The 22,946-nt window shown below is 38.8% G+C and overlaps 1 protein-coding gene across 1 annotated transcript in view; it reads left to right on the top strand.

Moving 5' to 3' along the window:
* The window catches only part of IL13RA1 (interleukin 13 receptor subunit alpha 1), a 64,975-nt gene extending 42,123 nt beyond the window's left edge, over window positions 1-22,852 (top strand). The window contains exons 7-11 of the mRNA XM_090265058.1: window positions 1,908-1,955; window positions 2,231-2,363; window positions 5,087-5,183; window positions 7,989-8,073; window positions 21,418-22,852. Of these exons, the coding sequence (XP_090121184.1) occupies window positions 1,908-1,955; window positions 2,231-2,363; window positions 5,087-5,183; window positions 7,989-8,073; window positions 21,418-21,510 (456 nt within the window). The 3' untranslated portion in view covers window positions 21,511-22,852. The remainder of the gene's footprint in view (window positions 1-1,907; window positions 1,956-2,230; window positions 2,364-5,086; window positions 5,184-7,988; window positions 8,074-21,417) is intronic.
* Window positions 22,853-22,946: the final 94 nt, after the last annotated feature.

Raw genomic sequence — 22,946 nt, 5'->3', positions numbered from 1 at the left:
GGGATATGATTGTGGGAGAAGGGATGGGCTGGGAGAGGGGAGCAATGGGGGAAAAATGGGACAACTGTAATTGAAAAACCAAAAAGTAAAATTAAAAAAAAAAAGAGGGAGAGAAACATCAATGTGTGGTTGTCTTTCACACACCCCCAACTGGGGACCTGGCCTGCAACCCAGGCATGTGCCCTGATTGGGAATCGAACTGGCAACTCTTTGGTCGCAGGCTGATGCTCAATTCACTGAGCGCACTAGCCAGGGCTGTACTTCGTAGATCTAATAAGCATTTTATCTGAATTGTCTCATTAAGTTCTTATAATAAACCCAAGGATTTAGATCTTGTTTCTCTCCCCTGCCCCGACCCCCACCCCCCATTTTACAGATAAGAAAACAGTCTCAGAGGTTACTCCTAAGATTACATTTTTAGAAAGTGGTAGAGTCAAGATTGCAGCAAAAGTCTAAGTTCAAAGGTTTTGTTCTTAATCACTGGGGACCACATTAATACTTCCCCTTCATAGTAACAGCCATCACTTATTAAAGGTTTATTATATGCTACAAATATACTTTTCTGTGTGCTTCTTATATAGTGCTTTATAACGTTTCATGAAATAGGTTACATTTCATTGAGAGACTAAGACCCAGAGAGGTTAAGTAACTTACTACAGACCACACAGCTAATAAATATGACTTCAAAATTTGGTCTTCATGTATTAAACCTTGACAAAGAATACTTGGTATAACACCATTTGTGTAGTTATCACTTAATAAAAGTTTGTTGAATTGAACTACATTTTTTACAAGCTTCTGAATGGAAGAGAACACACATACTATAAAATTTATTCACTTAAATCAGAACAATAGTTTGTGTGGAAGTAACCCTGTTTACACACTTGAGTTTAATGTACTCTCTCCCAGCAGATGGTCACCAGCTGCTTCCTCCTCTAGAATGTCATTGGCTTTTTGTGTGCTCTCTGATCTTGAACTGTGCTGGTTAGATCATTTTTTTCTTTTTCAAGACTTTTTGAGGAATTATTTTGCCTCATGTTAAGAGGGGGAAGTAGGTTGGAACATGAACTGATACCATCACATGGGGGCAGTGGTTAGAGGTAGCTTATGACAGACTCACAAAGTAAGAAATGACTCATCTTTGACTACCTCCATGCCTGCAAACTGTCTACTTGGTTCTCTGTGCCTTTGTTTTCCTTTTCTCATAGAGGTATCTGAGTAACAGATAAACAACACAAGAGGATTTACATTTAAACAAGAGCCCAGAGACTTTAATATACACACTGCCTCCTCAAGTCTTTTGCCAGTTTTTCTTTTGGGTCGTCTGTCCTTTCCTTATTAATTTTTGGATATATGTATGTGTGTGTATATTATGTATAAATGTAAATATATTATATATATATATATATATATATGCAAGTCCTTTGTCAGAATTTGCAAATATCTTCTCTTACCCTATACCTTACCTTTTCATTTCCTTAATAAGATACATTTTGATGAACTGAAGTTTTAATTTTAATATGGATGACTATAAAAATATTTTCTTTATGGTTAATATTATTTTGGTCCTATTTAAAATACTTTTTTTTTTTTTTTGCTTCAAGGTCATGAAGATGTTCTATGTTTTCATGCAAAATCTTGTTGTATTTACGTACTTATTTGTTCATTTATTTTAATTTTTACATTTTGATGTGCAGTCTGTCTGGAATTGACTTTTTAAATAGTGTGAGGTAGGGGTCAAGATTTTTCCCCCATATGGATATGTAATCGACCCAGCACCACTTATTTAAAAACCATTCTTTTTTCACTGTATCTGATTCTCTTTTAATGGGATAAAGGAATGGTTAAATGATGTAAAATGTGGCCTTTTTAATATTTTCAACTAACTCATTTTTTATATTTTCAAGGTTGACGAACCTTTGTGTGATAATTCAGAATCTGAGGGAAACCTGGAGGTCAGTAAATTCAACTTTAGCTATTTGGGCTTAAATTCATAAGAGTAATTGGGGGTGGGGCAGGGGCAGCATAGCCTAAATTTGAACCGCTTTGAGATAAACGAACTACTTTGTTCTGTGTATTATTGCCAATTTTTATCCAGGGGTTATAAACTCAGATAATTTGGATTACAATCCAAGTTTTAATCATATGCAGAATTTGGCTGATAGTTATATTTAGGATTCAGTACCAGAGAAAGAGAAAAAACTGATTTTTTTTTTACTTTTTATTTCAGGGTACAGTTTGTTTCCAGGTTCCTGGTATTCTTCCTGATACTTTGAACACAGTGAGAATGAGAGTCAAAACAAATAAGTTATGCTATGAAGATAACAAGCTCTGGAGTAATTGGAGTCCAGTGATGAGTATAGGTAAGAGAACAGGATTTCATTAAAACTGAAACCATTGATGCATGGAATCTAAACTGAAGCAGAAAATGGGATGGGGGAAGGGACTGTTCTGCATTTTTGATGTCAGCCAGAGAGTATTACAACGGAAATGTAGCTTCTGTTTAATTACTGTCAAATTACCCAGGGTTAATTTGCAATATATAGTTCCTTGAAAATCCACCATCCAAATGGTGTTCTCTTCTCTTCTGTCCTTTCTCCATCTTTATTAACAACCTGAACAAAAATATAGAAGATAGGCATGATTAAATCTACAGATCATACAATGCTAGAAGTCTAATCTATGTGCTGATGATAGAATCAAAAGTAGAACAGTGATTCTTGATGGCATTTAATAGGGATAAACTTGTATCTAGGTTTGGGGGGAAAAAACGGTTTCATTTATTAATTGAGAGGCTGAACAAGCTATGTGTCAGGCTCATGTATAGGACTGATTGAAAAGACCTGTGTGGTTTATAAATGTGTGTGTTGCAGGATGGGGTATAGGTTTTTATTTGACTATAAACTCAAAGTAACTAAAGGTTGGACCCTTAAGTACCCCTAAAGGCACATGCAGCCATAGGCAGCAGTGACAGTGCAGCGCCTAAACCCAGGGAGTGCCACAGGGCAGGGCTGAGCATCCAGGCCACGTCGGAAGTGTGCCCTACTCATTCTGGGCACCACATTGTAGGGGGCGTGTCAGCAGGCTGCTGTCTATTTTGAAAGGATAATTATGATGCTGAAGAATCTCAAAATTGAGGGAGGAACAGTTGACAAAGTAATATTGGGGAGTCATGACTGATTAAGTCTAACATTTGAGGTATTGTCAGGTAGAAAAGGGAATAGGCAGGCTGTCTTTTTTGTGGCTTCGTGGGGCAAAATAGGACCAACTTAAGGACTTTCTAACAGCTTTTTAACAGTCAGAGAGAGGTTGTTGAGGTAGTCAATTCCCTGTTAATTGAGAAACGGAACAAGCTATGTGCCGGACATGGTTGTATTAGTTATCTATTGTTGTATAACAAATCACCCCAAATATAGTGGCTTTAAAAACCTCTCTATCATTTCACAGTTTCTGTGTGTCTGGAATCTCGACACAACTTAGCTAGGTGCCTCTGGCTCAAGTTCTCTCATGAGGTTACAGTCAAGCTATCAGTGGGGACTAGAGCATCATCTGAAGGCTTGACTGGGGCTGGATAGTCCACTTCCAAGTTCACTACTAATGTGGTCATTGGGGAGTCTCAATCGTATCCCCCCAAAAAGATATGTTCAAGTTCCAACCCCTGGTACCTGTGAATGCGACTGTATTTGGAAGATTTTTTGCAGATGTAGTCAAGTTGAGATGAGGTCATACTGGGATGGAGTAGGCCCTAAATCCAATGACTAGTATTCTTATAAGAAGAAGAGAGGATACATAGAAATACAGAGACATACAGACATACAGGGAAGAAGACCATGTGAAGATGGAGGCAGAGATTAGAGTGATGCAGCTGCAAGCCAAGGAATGCCAAGGATTCTGGGAACCACCAGAAGCTAGGAACAGGCAAGGAAGGATTCTTCTCCAGACCCTTCAGAGGGAACATGTCCCTGTTGATACCTTCATTTTGGATTTTCAGCCTCCAGAACTGTGAGAGAACATATTTCTGTTGTTTTAAACTGACCAGTGTATGGTGATTTGTCACAGCAATTCTAGGAAATTAATACAGAGACCTCCTTCAGTTCCTTGCCACATGGATCTTCCCATAGGGGCTACCTCATTACATAACAGCAGCTGGCTTCCCCAAGTGAGTGATCAAAGCAAGAAAGAGTGTATGAGAGAACACCCAGAATAGAAACCAGGATCTTTTATAACTGGATCGTGGAAATGATATCTCATCACTGTTGCTATTCAGTTCTTCACAAATGAGTCAGTTAGTCCAGCCCACCCTCAAGGGGAGGAGATTACACAAGTGTTTGAATATCAGGAGGCAGGGATCATTTGGGGTCATCTTAGAGGCTGATGATGTTAGGCCTTGATGATGCATTCTAAATGTTCATGCCCTAGTAGAAAAGATAAGCAAATAAATAGACATATGATATTGTATGTGTTAAGTGTAACAAGGCAGTTAATGAAAGACTGTGAAATTGGACAGTGCTGGAATTGAGGCTTGACTCCATCACTTACTAAACCCTTAGAGACAAGCCAGTAATCTGCTCTGAGCCTTATCCTTCTCTTCTGTATAAACAGGAGACAATATTATCTATCTCTATAGCATAGATATAAGCATGTAGAAGCACCTAGTATGGTATGGAGCACATAGTAGGTGCTCAGTTAAGAATAGTAGTAGTGGCAGTTGTTCGTAGGATTATTTTAGCTGTTTTAATAGTATTAAGTAACCAATAAGAAAAGATTGTTACTGTTAATGAGAAGACATATTTAACAGATATAACATCTTTGTTAATAGTGTCTGACACCTGTTAAAATATCCAGATTTCAGATAATTTTTAAGGTGTTTATTCATTCACGAAATTTTAGGTACCAGAGCAGGACTCCTCCCCTCCCTCAGTATTAATATAACAGAAGATAAGATGATTGAAGGTTTCTGGAAAATAGGCTGGGGAGGAGGGCAGAAATATCTGTGACCTCATTAGTCTATAATAGAGTTGTTGCTTGGTTTATTTTTAAAAGGATTTGATTTCTCATATCTTTCTGTTTGCTTTTCATTTTCCAGGTAATAAGACTAATCCCACACTCTACACAACCATGTTACTCCTCATTCCGATCATTGTTGCAGGTGCAATCATTGTCCTTCTGCTTTATCTAAAAAGGTAAGGCAGCTGCTCAGGCAAGCTTGATAGTTTCTGCTAGCCTGGTTGCCAAGGTTATTGCTCTGTTTGGGTCATTGATGTTTGCCCAATATATTAAAGGAATTTGGGTTATAACTGGCTTTTGGTACTATGGCATGGCAAAAAATTATTATTATGCCCACTTACTGGTGAGGAAAGTGTTGAATTAGTTTCCCAGGGCTCTGCTCAGGCACTCTTCCCTTTGCATATGTTTAGAATTATTGATAATACCTGTGTTCACTCTACCCTTTCAAATGCCTAATTTATTAACACTTAGTTGATAGCTGTTGGAATGAAGTTTTAGAAATGGAGACTGTGACTAATTAAATGACCTGTCTGGTATGAATCCAAATCAGATTCCTTTTTGATGCTGTAGGAATGAGAGCTTTACCAAGTTGTCTGTAATATATGGTAGTTATTCCTTGAGAATGTTCTCCTTTTCCTATCTCACCATAGGGGCTAGCCTGGCACTACCGTTTGCTCCTTCCGTAAATACGTACATTTATTGAGTGCCTATCTGTGTGCCAGTCACTGTCATCATTGTTGGCATTACAGCAGTGAACAGTATACATACATTATATATATATATATACATATAACAAATTATATATATAAAAAACAAATCGTAAATACTACAACTTCACATAGTGAGTATAAAGTTGTGGAGATAATAGGGAGAAAGGTTAGATATTCAGAGAAAGAGTATTCTAGGCCAAGGGAACAGTAAATGCAGTCTCCGAGGCTGGGATGAACTTTGTGTATCTTGTTGGAGTAAAGTGTGCAAGGGAGAAAGCGACAGGAGATGAGGCTGGAGAGATTGGCAGGGCTGGATCATGTAGGCCATGGCAAGGGATTGAAATTTTATCCTAAGCTTAAGGGGGAAACATTGGAGAGTTTAAAGCAGGGGAGGGACATGATCTGATTTACCGTCAGAAAAGATCACTATACAGTATTCCCTCACTTATCGCGGATATTATGTTCTAGACCCCCCCATGGTAGGTGAAAATCCGCAAAGTAGGAACCTTACATTTATTCTACACTCTTAAACCTATGTAAATTTAACAACATGCATATACAGTACCTCAAAATCCCACAATACAGCGAAAAATCCACGATAAATAATTAAATATAATATTTTTAAAAATCCCGTGATACAATGAGGCTGCGATAAGTGAATTGCAATATAGAGAGGGACTACTGTATTTGCTGAGTGAAGGATGGGCAAGAATGGAAGAAGGCAGATTAGTTTAGGAGGTATTGCAGTGTCTGAGGGGAAAGATGAGAATAGCCTAGGCTAGGTGGTTGGCAATGGAGGTAGTAACAGCTGGTCTGATGTGAGATATATTTTGAAGATAGAATTGGTAGCACTAGCTGATGGCTGCTTCTCTGGATGTGTGTGGGAAATTGAGGACTCAAACATAACTTCGATTTTTGGCTTCAGCAAACTGAGTGAACGCTGGAACTATTTACTGTGGTGGAGAAATTTATGAGGAGAGCTGGTTTAAATGTAAAGGTGAGAACTTCAGTTTTGAACATGGTAAATTTGAGAAGCCTGTTAGATGGCCAAATAGAAATAGGTAGTTGTATGCATAAATCTGGAGTTTAAGAGAGGTCTGGGCTGGAGATAGAATTTTGGGAAATCTTGGCATGTAAATGGATTTGAACCCCTAAGACCAGAAGAAAGTGCTCATAAGGAGAGTGCAATAAAGAGGACAAGAGGCTGAACCCTGGGCACACCGATGCACACCGATGTATCGAGCCCGAAGGGATGCAGTACTCTAGCAAGGCGGAGTAAAAATAGCGGAGAGAAGTGAGAAAAAGAAATAGAAAAGAGGAATGTACCCTGTTCTCAGATTATTTTTGTCCAAATTATGAACAGGAAGCTCCCATCTGGTCTATGATAACTAAAGCATTATTGAATGATAGGGTATCACACACACACGCAATCATAACTATGTGAGATGATGGATGTGTTAATTAGTTTTATCGTGGTGATCATTTCACTATATATATATATATATAGCAAAACATTGCATTGTACATACACTTCAAATATGTACATTTAACAAAAAAGATTTTATTTGTTTTTAGAGAGAGGTGAAGGAAGTGAGAAAGAGAGGGAGACATCAATGTGAGACAGAAACATTAATCTGTTGCTTCTTGTATGTGCCCCGACCAGGGACCAAACCTACAACCCAGGCATGTGCCCTGACTGGGAATCAAACCTGCAACCTTTTGCTTTGTGGGACAATGCCCAACCAACTGAGCCATGCTGGTCTGGGCCAACTATGTACTATTTCCATTTGTGAATTATATCTCAGTAAAGGAGGAAAACATTTTAAGTGATAAGTTTTAAGTCGTCTGCTTGTCCTGAAACTTCCTTTACTCCACCCCGACTTGATCCTCTTTGGACATTGATTTCTCAGCTTATTTTAGAGATTTCTTGCCCTGGCTTGATAGCTCAAATGGTTAGAGCATTGTCCAAATAAACCAAGGTTGCAGGTTTGATCCTACTCAGAGCACATACAAGAAGCAACCAATGATGCATAAATAAGTGGAACATCAAAATGATGGGGTTTTTCTTACCTCTCTCCCTCTATCTCTAAAAAAAAAAAATCAATAAACAAAAGTTGAAAAGAAAATAGATTTCTTTACAACTGCTCTATAACAAAAGATGTCTTGTTTACTATGTCTTTTGTCCAAGCCTACTTTTAACATGGCTGTATTTAAGTGTGATGTTCCTATAGGGTGAAAGATTTTACCAAAAATTTCTCTATTTTCTTAAAGGCTCAAGATCATTATATTCCCTCCAATTCCTGATCCTGGCAAGATTTTTAAAGAAATGTTTGGAGACCAGAATGATGATACCCTGGTAAGCACTGATTCCATGAGATTCAAAATTGCGTGTGTTTTTTTGGAAACTATGAGATTTGTTTTAAGTTTGGTAAAATGTACATAACATAAAATGTACCATTTTAACCATTTTTAAGTGTGCAGTTCAATGGCATTAAATACATTTATAATGTTGTACAACCATCATCACTATTTCCAGAACTTTTCGTCATCCCAAATTGAAACTGCTTCCATTAAACAATAACCCCCAGCCCCTGATAACCTCTGTTCTACTTTCTGTGTCTCTGAATTTGCCTATTCTAGGTACCTCATATAAATGGAATCTTTCAATATGTGTCCTTTTGTGTCTTGCTTGTTCCACTTAGCATAATGTTTTCAGGGTTCATCCATGTTATAGCATGTGTCAGAATTACACTTCAAAATTGGTTATTTGAAACTACATTTTACCTAAAAAATTAATGAAGACCTGATTGGAAATGTTGTATCTCAGTTCAAGCATAGCATTTAAGAATTCTCCAGAACACTGTCATAGCACTTGGCTTCATTCTCTCTCTGGGGTAGGGAACATATTTGATCCAAGCATGCGGGGGAAGACCTCTGTTATAAAACTAGCCCAATAAGTAAGGCTTCTGGCTCTTGGAAAAAATTGTACAGCTTGATTTGGGGAACTATATAGATAGGGTAAACAATTGAAATAGATTTTGTTCATGCTATTGCCTGGAAAGCTGGTCCCTGAATGTGTGGAAGTAAAGCAAACCTACCCCAACTGCTATAGTTAGTTTGCTACAAACTCTGATGTTAGAATTTGTGGCTGGAAAACCTAAGACCTTATGGGAACAAAGGAGTTTCGATTTTCTCTAATAAATACATTCACCCAAAGAAAACAATGAAGACATTAAATAATATAAATCTCAATATCATTGTATATATCTTAAATTATTAATGTCAGGCATAGAGCAGTTAATTTAGGGAAGTAGTTCAGCATAGTAGATAATAGACTGGGCTCTGGAGTCAGATTGTCTGGATTCAAATATCTGCTGTGTCATTTACCATCTCTTTGACCTGAAGTAATTTCCTTAACCTTCTGTGCCTCAGTTTTCCCATTTTGTAAATGAGAGGTAATAATAGCACCTGCTTCATAGCGTTGTTATACGGATTACATTTACTTAATACACAAAAACTACTTAGTATGCCTGGCACATTATAGATGCTTAGTAAGTGTTAGTGATTTGTACTATTAATACTAATACTTTACATTTATCTTTAGTCCCCAAACAATTCTTGTAATAATGAGTAATTCACAATGACAGCAATGATATGTAGCTAGGGAAGGAAGGCAGGGAGGCTAACATGCTAGCCAAAGATGATTCATTTGGATCACTTTTTCACCAAGTCATGCTCACAAACAGTGGATAACTTTGCCAGGCCCTGGGAGATAGGGCACTACTAGGAATGGAGGTCCAGAAGTCAGCTATATGCAAAGGAGATTGTACACTGTAACTGAGGTGAATATGGCAACCACTGGCTCTTCAACTTTAGTTGAGTTACAGTCACCTAGAATGCTTGTAAGAATAAAGAATCCTGGGTCATAGCTCTAGAAATTCTAATTTAGCAAGTATGGGAAGGGGCCCAGGAGTCTGCATATTTGTCAGGAGCCCACAGGTGATTCCAGGCCTGGCAGTATAGTATGTGGACAAGACTTTGAAAATCACTGTTACAGATATTTGCCTTCGGATTACCCCCTGCCCCATCTCTTTCTTCATTTCACCAGCTACTATGATAAATCCTGGAGGTTGGGAATTGTGCAAGTACTCTAACAACTCTAACCAGCTATTAGAAGTGCATATGTGCCAGGCAGTGTACTAAGTGCCTTTCTTTTGTTTTTTTACCTTCATTATTTATTTTTATTTTTTCAATTTTGTTAATGCTGTACTTTCTTATGTTTTATTGATTATGCTGTTACAGTTGTCCCAATTTCTTTTCCCTGTCCCCTTCACCCAGCACCTCCCTCCCTCCAGCAATCCCTGCCCCCTTAGTCCATGTCCATGGGTTGTGCAGATAAGTTCTTTGACTTTACACTTTCCTGTACTGTTCTTAACATCTCCCTGTCTATTTTGCACCCTCCTACTATGCTTCTTAATTCCTGCCCCATTTCCCTCCTTCTCCCTCCTTCTCCCTCCCAGCTGACCTCCCCCCACATGCTCCCCCTACCTATGATTCTGTTCCCACTCTGGTTGTCCACTTAGTTTGTTTTTGTTTTTGTTTTTATTTTTTAGATAGAGTTGTTGATAGTTGTGGGTTTGTTGTCATTTTAATGTTCACAGTGTTGATGTTCTTTTTCTTAAATAAGTCTCTTTAACATTTCATATAATAATGGCTTCGAGATAATGAACTCCTTTAGCTTTACCTTGTCTGGGAAGCACTTCATCTGCCCTTCCATTCTAAATGATAGCTTTGCTGGATAGAGTAATCTTGCTTGTAGGTCCTTGCTTTTCACCACAAGAATACTTCTTGCCAGCCCCTTCTTGCCTGCAATGTTTCTTTTGAGAAATCAGCTGCTAGTCTTATAGGTACCCCTTCGTCAGTAATTCTCTTCTTTTCTCTTGCTGCTTTTAAGATTCTCTTTTTATCCTAACCTTTAGCATTTTAATTATGATGTGTCTTGGTGTGGTCCTCCCTGGGTCTAGTTTCTTTGGGACTGTCTGTGCTTCCTAGACCCATATGTCCATTTCCTTCCCCAAATTAGGGAAATTTTTCTTCATTATTTTTTCCTTTAAGCTTTCAATTTCTTGTCCTCCCTCTTCTCCTTCTGGCACCCCTATGATTCAGATGCTGGAATATTTAAAGTATCAGAGGTTTCTAAGCCTCTCCTTATTTTTTTTCAATTCTTGTTTCCTTCTTCTGTACTGATTGACTGTTCATTTCTTCCTATGTTCCAATTCGTTGATTTGAACCCGAATTTCCTTTCTTTCACCACTAGTTTCATGTGGGTTTTCCTTCATTTCACTTAGTATAGCCTTCATTTCTACCCTGTCATGCTTAATCTTTTCTATCAAGCCTATGAGCATATTTATCACCAGTGTTTTGAACTCTACATCTGTTAGGTTGGCTATCTCCTCGTCTGTTAGGTTGGCTATCCTCATCGCTTAGTTCTCCCACCGGAACCCTGATCTGCCCCCCTTTTTCGGCTGTACTTCTCTGTCTCCTCATCTTGACACCTTTCTGTGTTTGCCTCTGTGTCTTAGGTAGAGCTGTCGCACCTGTTATATTGTAAGGGGTGGAGCCTTAGGTATTCATCAGTGCTGGTGACCCGTTTCACCACGTTGTGGTGCTGTATGTGGAAGAGGAGATCTAAGAAGGAACAGTGCCATTTGCCCTGCACTCACCCCTTTGAGACCAGTAGTTTCTTCCTCCACCCCAATCCCCCTTTGGTTTTCACAGTCAGAAGCAATACAGCTCTATTTTCCCCAGCACTGGAACCACAATCTGCACTGTCTGGTCTGGGGCTGGGATCACTTCTCAGATTTAAAATGTATGACTGCGCTTTCTGCAGTGGCTACAGTCCCTGAGTGACTGCCACTGTTGCCAAGTACCTCCCCTGCAGGCGCTGCTGCAGCGCCGTACCTTGTTCTCTCTGTCCCGGGTCCGCCCCTCCTACCTTTCTGGCCGAATATTTCTTATTTCTTTGTTGAACTTCCATGTAGTTTCAGTTTTCTGGATTTTCTTTTTATTTATTTTTTTTTATTTTTGAAGTGGTCGTAAATTCCTTCTTAGTTGTGATGGAGATGGCAGCGTGTCTACCTAAGCCTCCACCTTGGCTGGAAGTTCTAAGTGCCTTTCTTATATGCCCTTATTGAATGCTCACAAACACCTTGTGGTGTAGGTGCTGTTAGTACCATTTTACAGATGAGGAAATGGACCGTCAGCAAGACTAGTAGGTGGTTAGGTGGGATTCGAACCAGGACTGTCTTGATTCCAGAGTTCTCTTTCCACTATGCTGCACTGAGTCTTATAAGAGAAAGTGCTTATCCTCAAGAACCTCACCCCCTTTAAAGAGTTCTGAATGATAGAAGTAGAAGGTTGGGATAGAGGAGTTCTGAGGAAAAGATGCAGAATCACTTAATGGCTGATCTTACATAGGAAAGTATTAGGAATGTCATTCTGACCATAGGAAGGAATAAATTAAAGGGGGAGGAGGCACTAGCATGGTAGCAAACTGGGAACCTAGTCATGAATTTGCCCCATAGATGTTTTGTTTGTACAGTGTGATGTATTTAAATTTTTTTTAATATGGAATTTTGAGCAGGGCACGTTCTCCAGTTCATCTCAAGTCCTCCCATTTCCAATTCCCATTGTGATTTTAGACCCCTAAAAGGCATTTGAGTTTGCTACCCCTCTGAGCAGAATGAAGACCGGTCAAAGTGCCATGACCCAAATGACCAATATCTGTGAAAACACGTTTGGACTCACTAATACACACAAGACATGACAACCATAGCATTAATAAGATATAAATTTTCAGCCTAATAAATTTCTAAAAAGTGATAATATCCAGTGGGGAACTGGCACTTTGTGCACTGCTGGGAGGCCTGTAAAATGGTATATATTCTTTCTGAAGAGCAACTTGAAAAATTGTAACAAGAATCTTTGATCTTGTAATTATACATTTAGTAATCTATTTTAAAGGAATTATCTAACAATGGCACAAGGATGGTCAATGCAGCATTTGTTTGTAGCATGAAAAATTGGAAACCGCTGAAACATCAACTATGGAAATCAGTTTTTAAGAAGTTAGGTTTTCTAAATATTTAATGTCAGTAAAATATTCATGATATAAGAGTAAGAAACATCGTAAGTGCGTATATAAAAATATTTTACTTATTTTTAAAGAGGGGGAGGGGAGGGAGAAAGAGACAGAAAGAAACATTGATGTGCGAGAGAAAAATCAATTGGTTGCCTCTCAGATGCGCCCTGACCCAGGACTGAACCTGTAACCCAGGCATGTGCCATGACCTGGAATCGAACCAGTGACCTGTTAGTTCGCGGGACAATGCCCAACCCACTGAGCAACACCAGTCAGGGCTATAATCCTAATTTTTAAAACAATGAATGAATGTATACATAGAACAATGAGTGGTTGGCAATGGGTCAAATTGTTTATCTCTGGGCAGATTGGATAATTGATATTATTCTCTCTCTACCTTTATGAAATTTCCAAATTGCCTATTAGTGAGCATGTATTACTTTTATGATAAAAAGAAACCCTGCATAAGTTATTAAGGGAACAGAGAATATTGTAGTCATCCATCTCTGAGAGATGATAGGGACCTGAACCAGGGTGGTAGCAGAGGAAATTGATGCAAGAGGCATTATTGAAGGACACTCATAAGACTTGGTGACTCTGTGTAGTGATGAAAGGTGGGGAGAAAGTAAAAAATGTTTTTCAAGATTTCAAGTCTGGGTGATAGAGTGAACGGGGTAACAATAACAGCAAAATCAGATCAATTATCTTTTTCAGAGAAGGAAAAATTGCTTTTTTTCAATTTGCTGTCTAGAGGATAATACGTTGTCCAAATGAGTCAGATAATGCTATAATTTAGTGAGGTGGATACACTTAACAAAATGGACCGCTAAAAGCATATGATGTTTTTGTTTGTGATGGTTGCAGACAATTAAATAAAATCAATGTTTAAAACTATAAGTGTAATAAAAATGCCAGAGTGGGGATAGGGTAACAGAACAGATTTTTATGTTTTCTTTTTAATCAAATGAACAATCTTCTTTCTCTACATGGCAGCAATCCTCCCAAGTTGAACTGTATATCCAGCAAAGAGACTAATCCTTTACTACTAGAATCATCAAATTATAGAATGAACATGGCCCTAGAGTCATCTAATGAGGTGGTTTACATGATTAATTATATTTTCTTTAATTATAAATTTTCAGAACTCTCGATTCCAGTCCTACCCCTCATTTGAGAGAAGGGGACATTGGGGCTTACAGACAAATTTCTGAAGGACTAATACATAGAGAGAGAATTGTAGAACCTGAATCAGAAACCATTATAGTCCAAGTTAATGACTCATAATCCAAAGAAATAATCCATGTCCTTTTTAACACCAGAGATAGCGCTTCTTTAAAAGGGGGGAAAGACGGGGAAGGGTTTAGTCAAGGAACTAGTATAAATGACCCATGGACGTGGACAACAGGGCAACGAGGTGGGGATGGACTGTGAGAGAAGGGGTGGACGGGGTTGGGCAGAGCCACGGGGGAAGAAGTGGGCCAACTGTAATAAAAAAACAATAAACTTTTTTTTAAAAAATTGTTTATTTTTTTTTAGAGAGAGGGGAAAGGAGAAAGAGAGGGAGAGAAACATCACTGTGTGGTTGCCTCTCATGTGCCCCCAACTGGGGACCTGACGTGCAACCAAGTCATGTGCCCTGACTGGGAATCAAACCAGTGACACTTGGCTCACAGGCCGACGCTCAATCCACTGAGCCACAGCAGTCAGGGCTAACAATAAACTTTTTTTAAAAATGTTTATTTAGGTGTGGCCACAAATAAGTGGAATCTTCTGCGTAGTTTTCCTTAAGGTTTCTAGTATTTTGACAATGTTTTGTTCATCACTGTAGTAACACTTTGGCCAACAGTATTTCTTCCTGTTCCTTTGCTGTTTGCCTTTTCTCTGTGAGTAATTGGGCTGCTGCCCTTATTGGGGGAGGGGGGCACACAGGGGATTGCTTCTCCTTTGCATCTGTATTTCTTTCTCATCCACAAAATATTTATCTATTCTTCCTCTGCTTCTTGGAAACCAATTATATTTTCAGTAATGTGCCGGTTTTGCATTCCTAATTGGAAAGCAGCTTTTTAACTTGGAGTTGACTTCAAATAGTGCTGATTATTAAAAATTCAGTATATCTCTTTAAAAACTAAGAATGCTATCCTGTGTAGTCAAAATAGTGTGATCACATTTTTAAGAATTATTCATATCTTAATATCTAATAGCCTATGTTTAAATTTTTTCCAGCTGTCCCAATTGTCAAGGGACAGGTAATATCCAGTTGTCCCACCATTAGTGAGGCTAAGATTGACCCTCCTGCCATCTGCACCTATTTTCCCCCTTGCCACATGATGATAATTTGTGTGGTGTTAGGTTAGCACCCTGTCAACTCTTCAGCTAATGTTTTTATGCCATCTGGTATCCTTGCTTGAACCACTAATTTCATTAGGAGCCGTGTAATGATGATTTTTCTCATCTATCATTTAATCTACATTTATAAGCTGACACTTTTCAGGAAAGCACTGCTTCCATTCATCCACTGGACTATGGTTCTGAAATTCAGTTTCTGCCAGAAAGGCAAGAGACATGTTTTATTCTTTCCCTCAATTTTTTAAAAAAACATTTTAATTTACTTATTTCTTAGCAAGGGGAAGGGAGGGAGAAAGAGAGGGAGAGAAACATCAGTGTGTGAGATACATGGTTGCCTCCCACACGCCCCCAACCGGGGACCTGGCCTGCAACCCAGGCATGTGCCCTGACTGGGAATCGAACCAGTGACCTTTCAGTTCTCAGGCTGGCACTCAATCCACTGAGCCACACCAACCAGGGCTTTACCTCAATTTTTAAAGTGAGGGGTTGGATTATTAGCCACCTCAAATGGTACCAGATTAGTCCCCTCCACACCACATTCAACAGTTATTTTTGAAGCTGCAATGACTTTAAGGCATGGGGATCTACAATTTATATTGTACAACTTTCTGTTGTGAATGTTGATCTGAAGAAGACTGGGAGATGCTGGGGGGAGGGGAGTAAAGGGGAGAAAATTGGAACTATTGTAACAATGTAATCAATAAAATACAAAAAAAAAAAAAAGAAGACTGGGACATGTAATCGGCTGACTTGTATACAAAAGGCGAGTGTTTTGCATGGTGCTTAAGTACATAAAACCCACTTCACTTCTATGGAAAATTCACTGTGGGAAATAACCAAATCTTGAAAGTACTCTTAAATTGAGAATTGATGTTCCGTTATACTACGAAATTTGTTCGTTTCTTTAAAATATAAAAGCCTATATAACACACTTTTTCTAGGATTAGATTACTTGTAGTTAAAGTTATTTGTGTTAGACTCCTAAACACTGATTTTTTTCATCAATATTTTTCATCTTTGGCCATTATTCTGTTGTTCATTACCTTGTTTAAAAAATCAGTGTGAGAATTGAATTATGAACTGGTAATTTTGTGGATTTATTTTCTTCTACAACTAATTTTAAAATTAGACTGACATATAATTTATAAAATTGAAGAATAGGTCAGAGCCATTCCATTTGTTCCTTTTACCTTACATGGCCATATTCATAGAAGCAGTGTTCAGGAAAAGGCCATGATGCTGATGATGGGTGAAAATGAGAATAATCCAAGTTTCAGAAATGAGAAAAGGCAATTGAAAAAAGGAATGTATCTGTAGAAGCCTTTTCCTCTGCAGTGTTCACCTCGTTGAAACAGATTACTTTACTCCTGCCCAACACAGCTAAGCATTGGGTCTCATGATTAGAAACCAATGAAAGTATAATGTTTAGGGTACATTTTTTAATGAAAAATGAAAATATTTTCTTTTAAAATAACATGGATTTATTATAGAGAAGTGAGAAACACAGATAATCAGAAGAGAAAAATAATCCTACCACTCAGACATAACCATATTTAATGTTAGGTGAACAACACAGAGAAATAAAATACTTTTATTGATAAATGGAATAACTGCAATAATAACAATAATGGTAATGGTTCATAGTTATTGAACTTTTACTATGTATCAGACACTTTTCAAGGCACTTCATTCATTAATTGGTTCCCATCTGCAGTAGATATTATCTCCATTATACGGATGAAGAAAATGAGGCACCCAGGGGGATTAAGTAAGTGTAATACTGCTAGTACAGAGCAGTGGTAGGATCCAGACTTAACCAACAAGTGTCAGAGCTGGGATCTGAACCCAGGCATCCTGATTCTCTACTCCATACCTTTAACCAATCACATAAAATGTTTTAATAAAATGCTTGTATTTCCTTTTATTTGAATTTAACAGGTGGAAAACAGGTGAAACTAAAGGAATGTGAACTTTTGATAAATTATAAAGTAATTTTTAATGATTATTGAAAAGGGTAATTTTTCCATTATGTTCTCCCCCATTCTCTTCCTATTTTTAAAGTCCAGTATTTACATTGTCAGTGCAGAAGGCCATTATATGACATTGTGTCCCTTACAGCCCTCTTCTGTGTGGGTATGTATTTGAGGCTTACTACCTGTCTGTGTCTCTCCAGTCATTTTGGCTGTTTGAAGTTCTAAAAGTTTTCTCAGGAACGATTCATGGGACCAACATTTCCTAAAATATTTACACATTGGTGGAGTTTGCTGTATTACTAACTGGCAACCATTTTAGCTAGATACAAAGTCTGTGGTTCACCCGTTCTAGCCTTGGGTATCTTAAATGTGTCATCCATTTCCTTCTAGCATAAAATGTTGCCAAAGTCTGCTGATAATATAATTTTCTTTCTCTATTAAAACACTTGGTGTTTTTTTGCCTGGTTGTCAAATGATTTTTTTTTTTCCGCACTGACCCATATGGCTTGGTTTGTTGGGCATTATCCCACAAACTGAAAGGTAGCTAGTTCAATTCCAGATCAGGGCACATGCCTGGGTTGCGGATTCAGTCCCTGGTTGGGGCACCTATAAGAGGTGACTGATGGATGTTTCTCTCTCACGTTGATGTTTCTCTCCCTCTCTTTCTCCCTCCCTTCCCCTTTCTCTAAAAATAAATAAGATCTTTTTTTAAAAGTTTTTTTTTTGAAGTCCAATAATTTTACTAGAATATGTCTTAATGTTGTTGGTCACTCTGGGTTAATTTTTCAAGGTATATGTTGTGCCCTCTTAGTATGTAGTCTCATATTTAAAAAATTGTTTTTCAGTAAAAACTTCTCTACTTATACATTTTAGTTATTCTGTTCTCTTGTTTTCTTCGCCTATCTTTGATATTTGCCACATCCTCTTGAATAATTTTTATCACCTTCATTTCTTTTTGGTTAAAAAAGTCCTTTCGCCCTGGCTGCTGTGGTTCAGTGCATTCAGCATTGGCCTACGAGCCAAGTGTCGCTGGTTTGATTCCCAGTCAGGGCACATGACTAGGTTGCACGTCAGGTCCCCAGTTGGGGGCACGAGTGAAAGGCAACCACAGTGATGTTTCTCTCCCTCTCTTTCTCCTTTCCCCTCTCTCTAAAAACAAACAAATAAAGAAATTATTTTTATAAAAAGTCCTTTCATCTTCAGTTTCCTTTTTTTTTAATGTTTTTTATTGATTATATTGTTACAACAGTTCCAATTTTCTCCCCCTTGTTCCCCTCCACCCAGCACCCCCCTCCCCCAGCAATCCCCCCAAGTCCATACCCCTGGTTCGTAAAAATTAACTATCCCCCCCCTCTCAAATATTAGGACCCTTTGTAATCTTTTTGTTGTTGTTTTCTTTCATTTTGTTTTGTTTTGTGTGTGTCACATGGAATTTTATTTTTTTATTTTTTAAGTATATTTTATTGATTATGTTGTTACAGTAGTTCCAATTTTTTCCCCTTTGCTCTCCTCTGCCCAGTACCCCCTTCCGTCCAGCAATACCACCCCTCTTAGTTCATGTCCATGGGTCATGCATATAAGTTCTTTGACTTCACCCTTTCCTATATTATTCTTAACTTCCCCTGTCTATTTTGTACCAATCACTTATGCTTCTTAATCCCTGCACCATATCCCCATTTCTCCCCCTCCCCCCTCCAAATGATCCCCTTACCTATAATTCTGTTCCTATTCTGCTTTGCGTAGTTGGATTTTGTTTTTATTTTTTAGGTTCAGTTGTTGATAGTTGTTTGTTGTTATTTTGGTGTTCATAGTTTTGACGTTCTTTTTCTTAAGTAAGTTCCTTTGACATTTCATATAATGGCTTGGTGATGATGAGCTCCTTTAGCTCTACCTTGTCTGGGAAGCACTTCATCTGCCCTTCCATTCTAAATGATAGCCTTGTTGGATAGAGTAGTCCCGATTGCAGGTTGCCTTTCATCACATTGAATACTGCTTGCCAGTCCCTTCCTGCCTGCAAAGTATCCTCTGAGAAATCAGCTGATAGTCCTATAGGCACCCCCTTGTAGGCAACTCTCCACCTCTCTTTTGCTGCCCCCAGGACTCTCTATCATTCACCTTTGGCATCTGAGTTGTGATGCGTCCTGGTGTGTCCCCTCTAGGTCCAGCTCGCCTGGGACCCTCTGTGCTTCCCGGACCTGTATGTCCATCTTCTTTGCAAAGTTTGGGACGTTTCCCTCATTTTTTTTTCAATTCTTGCTTTCTCATTCTGCACTGGTTGACTGGTTTTTTCTTCCTTATGTTCCAAATCATTGACTTGAACCCCGGTTTCCTTCCCTTCACCATTGGTTTTGTGTGGATTTTCCTTCGTTTGTCTTAGCATAGCCTTCACTTCTTTTCTTATGCGTTTGCCCTACTCAAGCATATCTGTCAAGCCTGTGAGCATCTTTATCACCAGTGTTTTGAATTCTGCGTCTGTTAGGTTGTCTTATCTCATCTGTGAGGTTGTCTATGTCCTCGTCGCTTAGTTCTCCCACTGGAACCTTGATCCATTCCCCCTTTTGGGCCATACTTTTCTGTCTCCTCATTCTGACAGACTCCTGTGTTTGTTTGCCTCTACGTCCCAGGTAGAGCTGTCGCTCCTGCTACGTTGTAAGGGGCAGAGTCTTAGGGATTCGTCAGTACAGGGCAACCTGTTTCACCACGTTGTGGCACTGTATGTAGTGGAGGGAACCGAGAGGGAACAATGCCTCCTGCCCAGCCCTCGCCCCTTTTCCAGGCACCTCTCCCACTTCCGCACTGGACTGGTGCCTCTCTAGCTGCTGCCCTGGCCGTCGTTCCCAGAGTGGATGGATCTGCGGTTGTTCTAGGACTGTAGGGGTCCTTTAAACAAGTGGATTCTGCTGAGAGACTGGCAGTTTCTACCTCCGCCCCAACCCCCACTGGTCTGCACAGTCAGAAGCAATGAGGCATGATTTTCCCCGGTGCTGGGACCGTGAGCTGCAAGGGCAACTGAGGAGCTGGAAATGCTCCCCAGGTGTGCCTTGCAACTTTTTAAAATGTGTGACTGCGTTTTCTGCTTGTCTGCCGCTGCCGCCACTGCTGCCACCGCCGCCACCACCACACCGCATCGTCTCCGCCCTGGCTCCACCCCTCCTACCTATCTGGATGAGTATTTCTTCTTTATATCTTTGTTTGTTGGACTTCCATGTAGTTTGATTTTCTGGAACTTCTGGTGGTTTCTAGTTTTGAGGTAGTTGTATTCCTTCTTAGTTGTGGAGGGAGATGCAGCGTGTCTGTCTATGCCTCCATCTTGGCTGGAAGTCTTCAGTTTCTTTTAAGGTATTATCTTTTGTGTTTATTTGCTCTTGTATCCCTTTTATCTTAGTCTTTATTTCTGAGATGATTTTCTGTCACAGCAACTGAACTCTGCTATTGTAGCATGAAATCAACCATAGATAATACAGAAACAAGTAGGTGTGGCTGTATTCCAATAAAACTTTATTTACAAAAACAAGTGGCCTACAGGCTTTGGACCTCAGACCATAGTTTGCTGATCCCTGGTTTAGTCTTACAACTTGCTTGTACAGATGAGGGAACTGAGCTCAGGTTTATTTTTTTCCCTTGATTTATATGTAAAAATGGCAAGGACTAGGATATTGGCTTTCATCATAAAAGACACACTTAAATTAAGTTCAAGATGAGCTTAATTTATGTGTAATTCCCTGTTCTAACAAACTGTGTTACATGAAGCTGTTAATGCAGGGTCTTTCAAAAGTTTTAACTGCACTAAGACTTTTGGAACACTTAATATTGCCGTTTACTAAGATGCTAGTTGACTTTTGAACCTATTATATCTCTGGAGCAATGGTCAAATTTGAATGGTAAGAAAATAAAGGTAAAAATGATTGAAGTTAGAAAAGTATGCCAACCTTTTGTTCTTTTTCAGAAGACTTTGTTTTTAATTTTGGAGATGTCCAAATTTGTGTGTCTTTTAAGATAGCCATTCAGTGTCGCATAACAATCCCATGCTTTTCTTCTCTTTAAGGTTAATTCCTGATTGCTTTGTTTCATTGATTGTTCAAATGGATGAAGATTCTTGGGTTAAAAATAATAATCACAGGCAACACACACTCATGGTTCCATGCACACAAAGCTAAAAATAAACGTAGGCTCTGAGTACTCAGGGAAAGAACATTATTTAGAAAAGTCATTGTATATGTTTTTTCTTTCTTTCTTCCAGCACTGGAAGAAGTATGACATCTGTGAGAAGCAAACCAAAGAAGAAACTGACTCTGTAGTGCTGATAGAAAACCTGAAGAGAACCTCTCAGTGATGGGGATAATTTATTTTAACCCTGATTGTGACTTTGTGAAGATTCATCCAGTTCTCCATTTGTCATCTGGGAACTTGTTAAATGGAAACTGAAACTACTGGACTATTTAAAATCAGGCAGATCATAAGAGCCACAGGTTTTTATGTTATTGTGCACTGAAAAACTAGAAATTAATGGCCCCTTTGGAGAAAAGAGTGGAATTCTTCTCATTGAATTATAAAAGCAGGCATCTTTTGTGAAGGTTACAAACTAGGGGGCAAAGCAAAAAGTGATGATGACAGGAGAGTTGATCTTATCAAGAATTGTGACAACTTCCTGAGGAATCTATGCCTGCTATGTATCCTTATGCCAAACAATACCAACACATTTTATTTGTGGGTGAACTCACTTCTGGGTGCAAATGTTCATGTCAAACTTGAGTCACAGAGAAGATCTAGCAAACAAAATGAAAAAAAAAAGTCTGTTATCTGTTGTTTGGGATTCCAATAACTAATGCTTGTGGCTATTAAAACTTGAGTCCGGACTCATCACCCCTTCAGCACTTTCCTCTGCTTTGAAAGGCCCAGACATCAGTGTTGGCCATGATGATGCCACCTACAGACAAAGCAGAGGCAGCTGCTTTTACCGGGACCTTTCAAAGCCATTGCAAGCTTTAAGGGCAGCAGAGATAGAATGACTCATTGCGTATTAGTTTGAACCACTGCATTCTGTAGTTCTTTTTTCTTCACCTCCTCTACTCAAATCAAGTATTTACTATGTGTCCAGATTGTGCCAAGCCCCCAGGAGTGAGGGCATCTCCCTCAAAAGGTTGGGATTCCTCAGTTCTTAACCACTTTCTTTTTCTCCACCGTTCATTTTTCAGACCTTTCATTTCCCCCGTTCCCACACCTGATTTTCCTTTTTGCCTTTTCCCTCATTGTAGTCTTTCACCTTTCAATAGACATTAGAATATAAATCTGCTTAGAACACCTAGAGGAGCAGGGAGTGATTTGTAGCTCAGGTGAAGTGTGAGTATACTGAGAAACAATGACAAGTTCTTGCATATTTTGTAACTTCTGTGTATCTGCATTCATTTGAAGGTTTTCAGCATTTACTGTTTCTCTATATATTTTCTAAACAGAAATAAGATAATTATCTTCATTTAGAACTTTGCAATTTGCTTGATAAAAAAAGAATAATTTTGTTTTCCTCTTTTCCCTTACTGTCACAAATAGTTATTAATAGGTTTTATGTCTTGTATATATAGCCAGCATCCAACGCTCCAGTGTTTGTATGCATTTTTTGCATATGTTAGGGTTCCATTCTCACCCATCTCCACAATGTACATATTCCCTCTACTCCTACTTCCTCCAAGTTTAAAGTAGTATGGAAATGATATTAACCCCCCCCCCCATGTTTCTCTCCTTACACACATAGACTCAGATTACTGGTAGGAA

This window comes from Furipterus horrens, unplaced genomic scaffold (genome assembly GCF_987537825.1).
Source record: "Furipterus horrens unplaced genomic scaffold, mFurHor1.1.pri manual_scaffold_17, whole genome shotgun sequence".
NCBI lineage: Eukaryota > Metazoa > Chordata > Mammalia > Chiroptera > Furipteridae > Furipterus > Furipterus horrens.
Note: the sequence above shows the minus strand (reverse complement) of the source record. Positions and strands in the feature narration are given on the sequence as shown.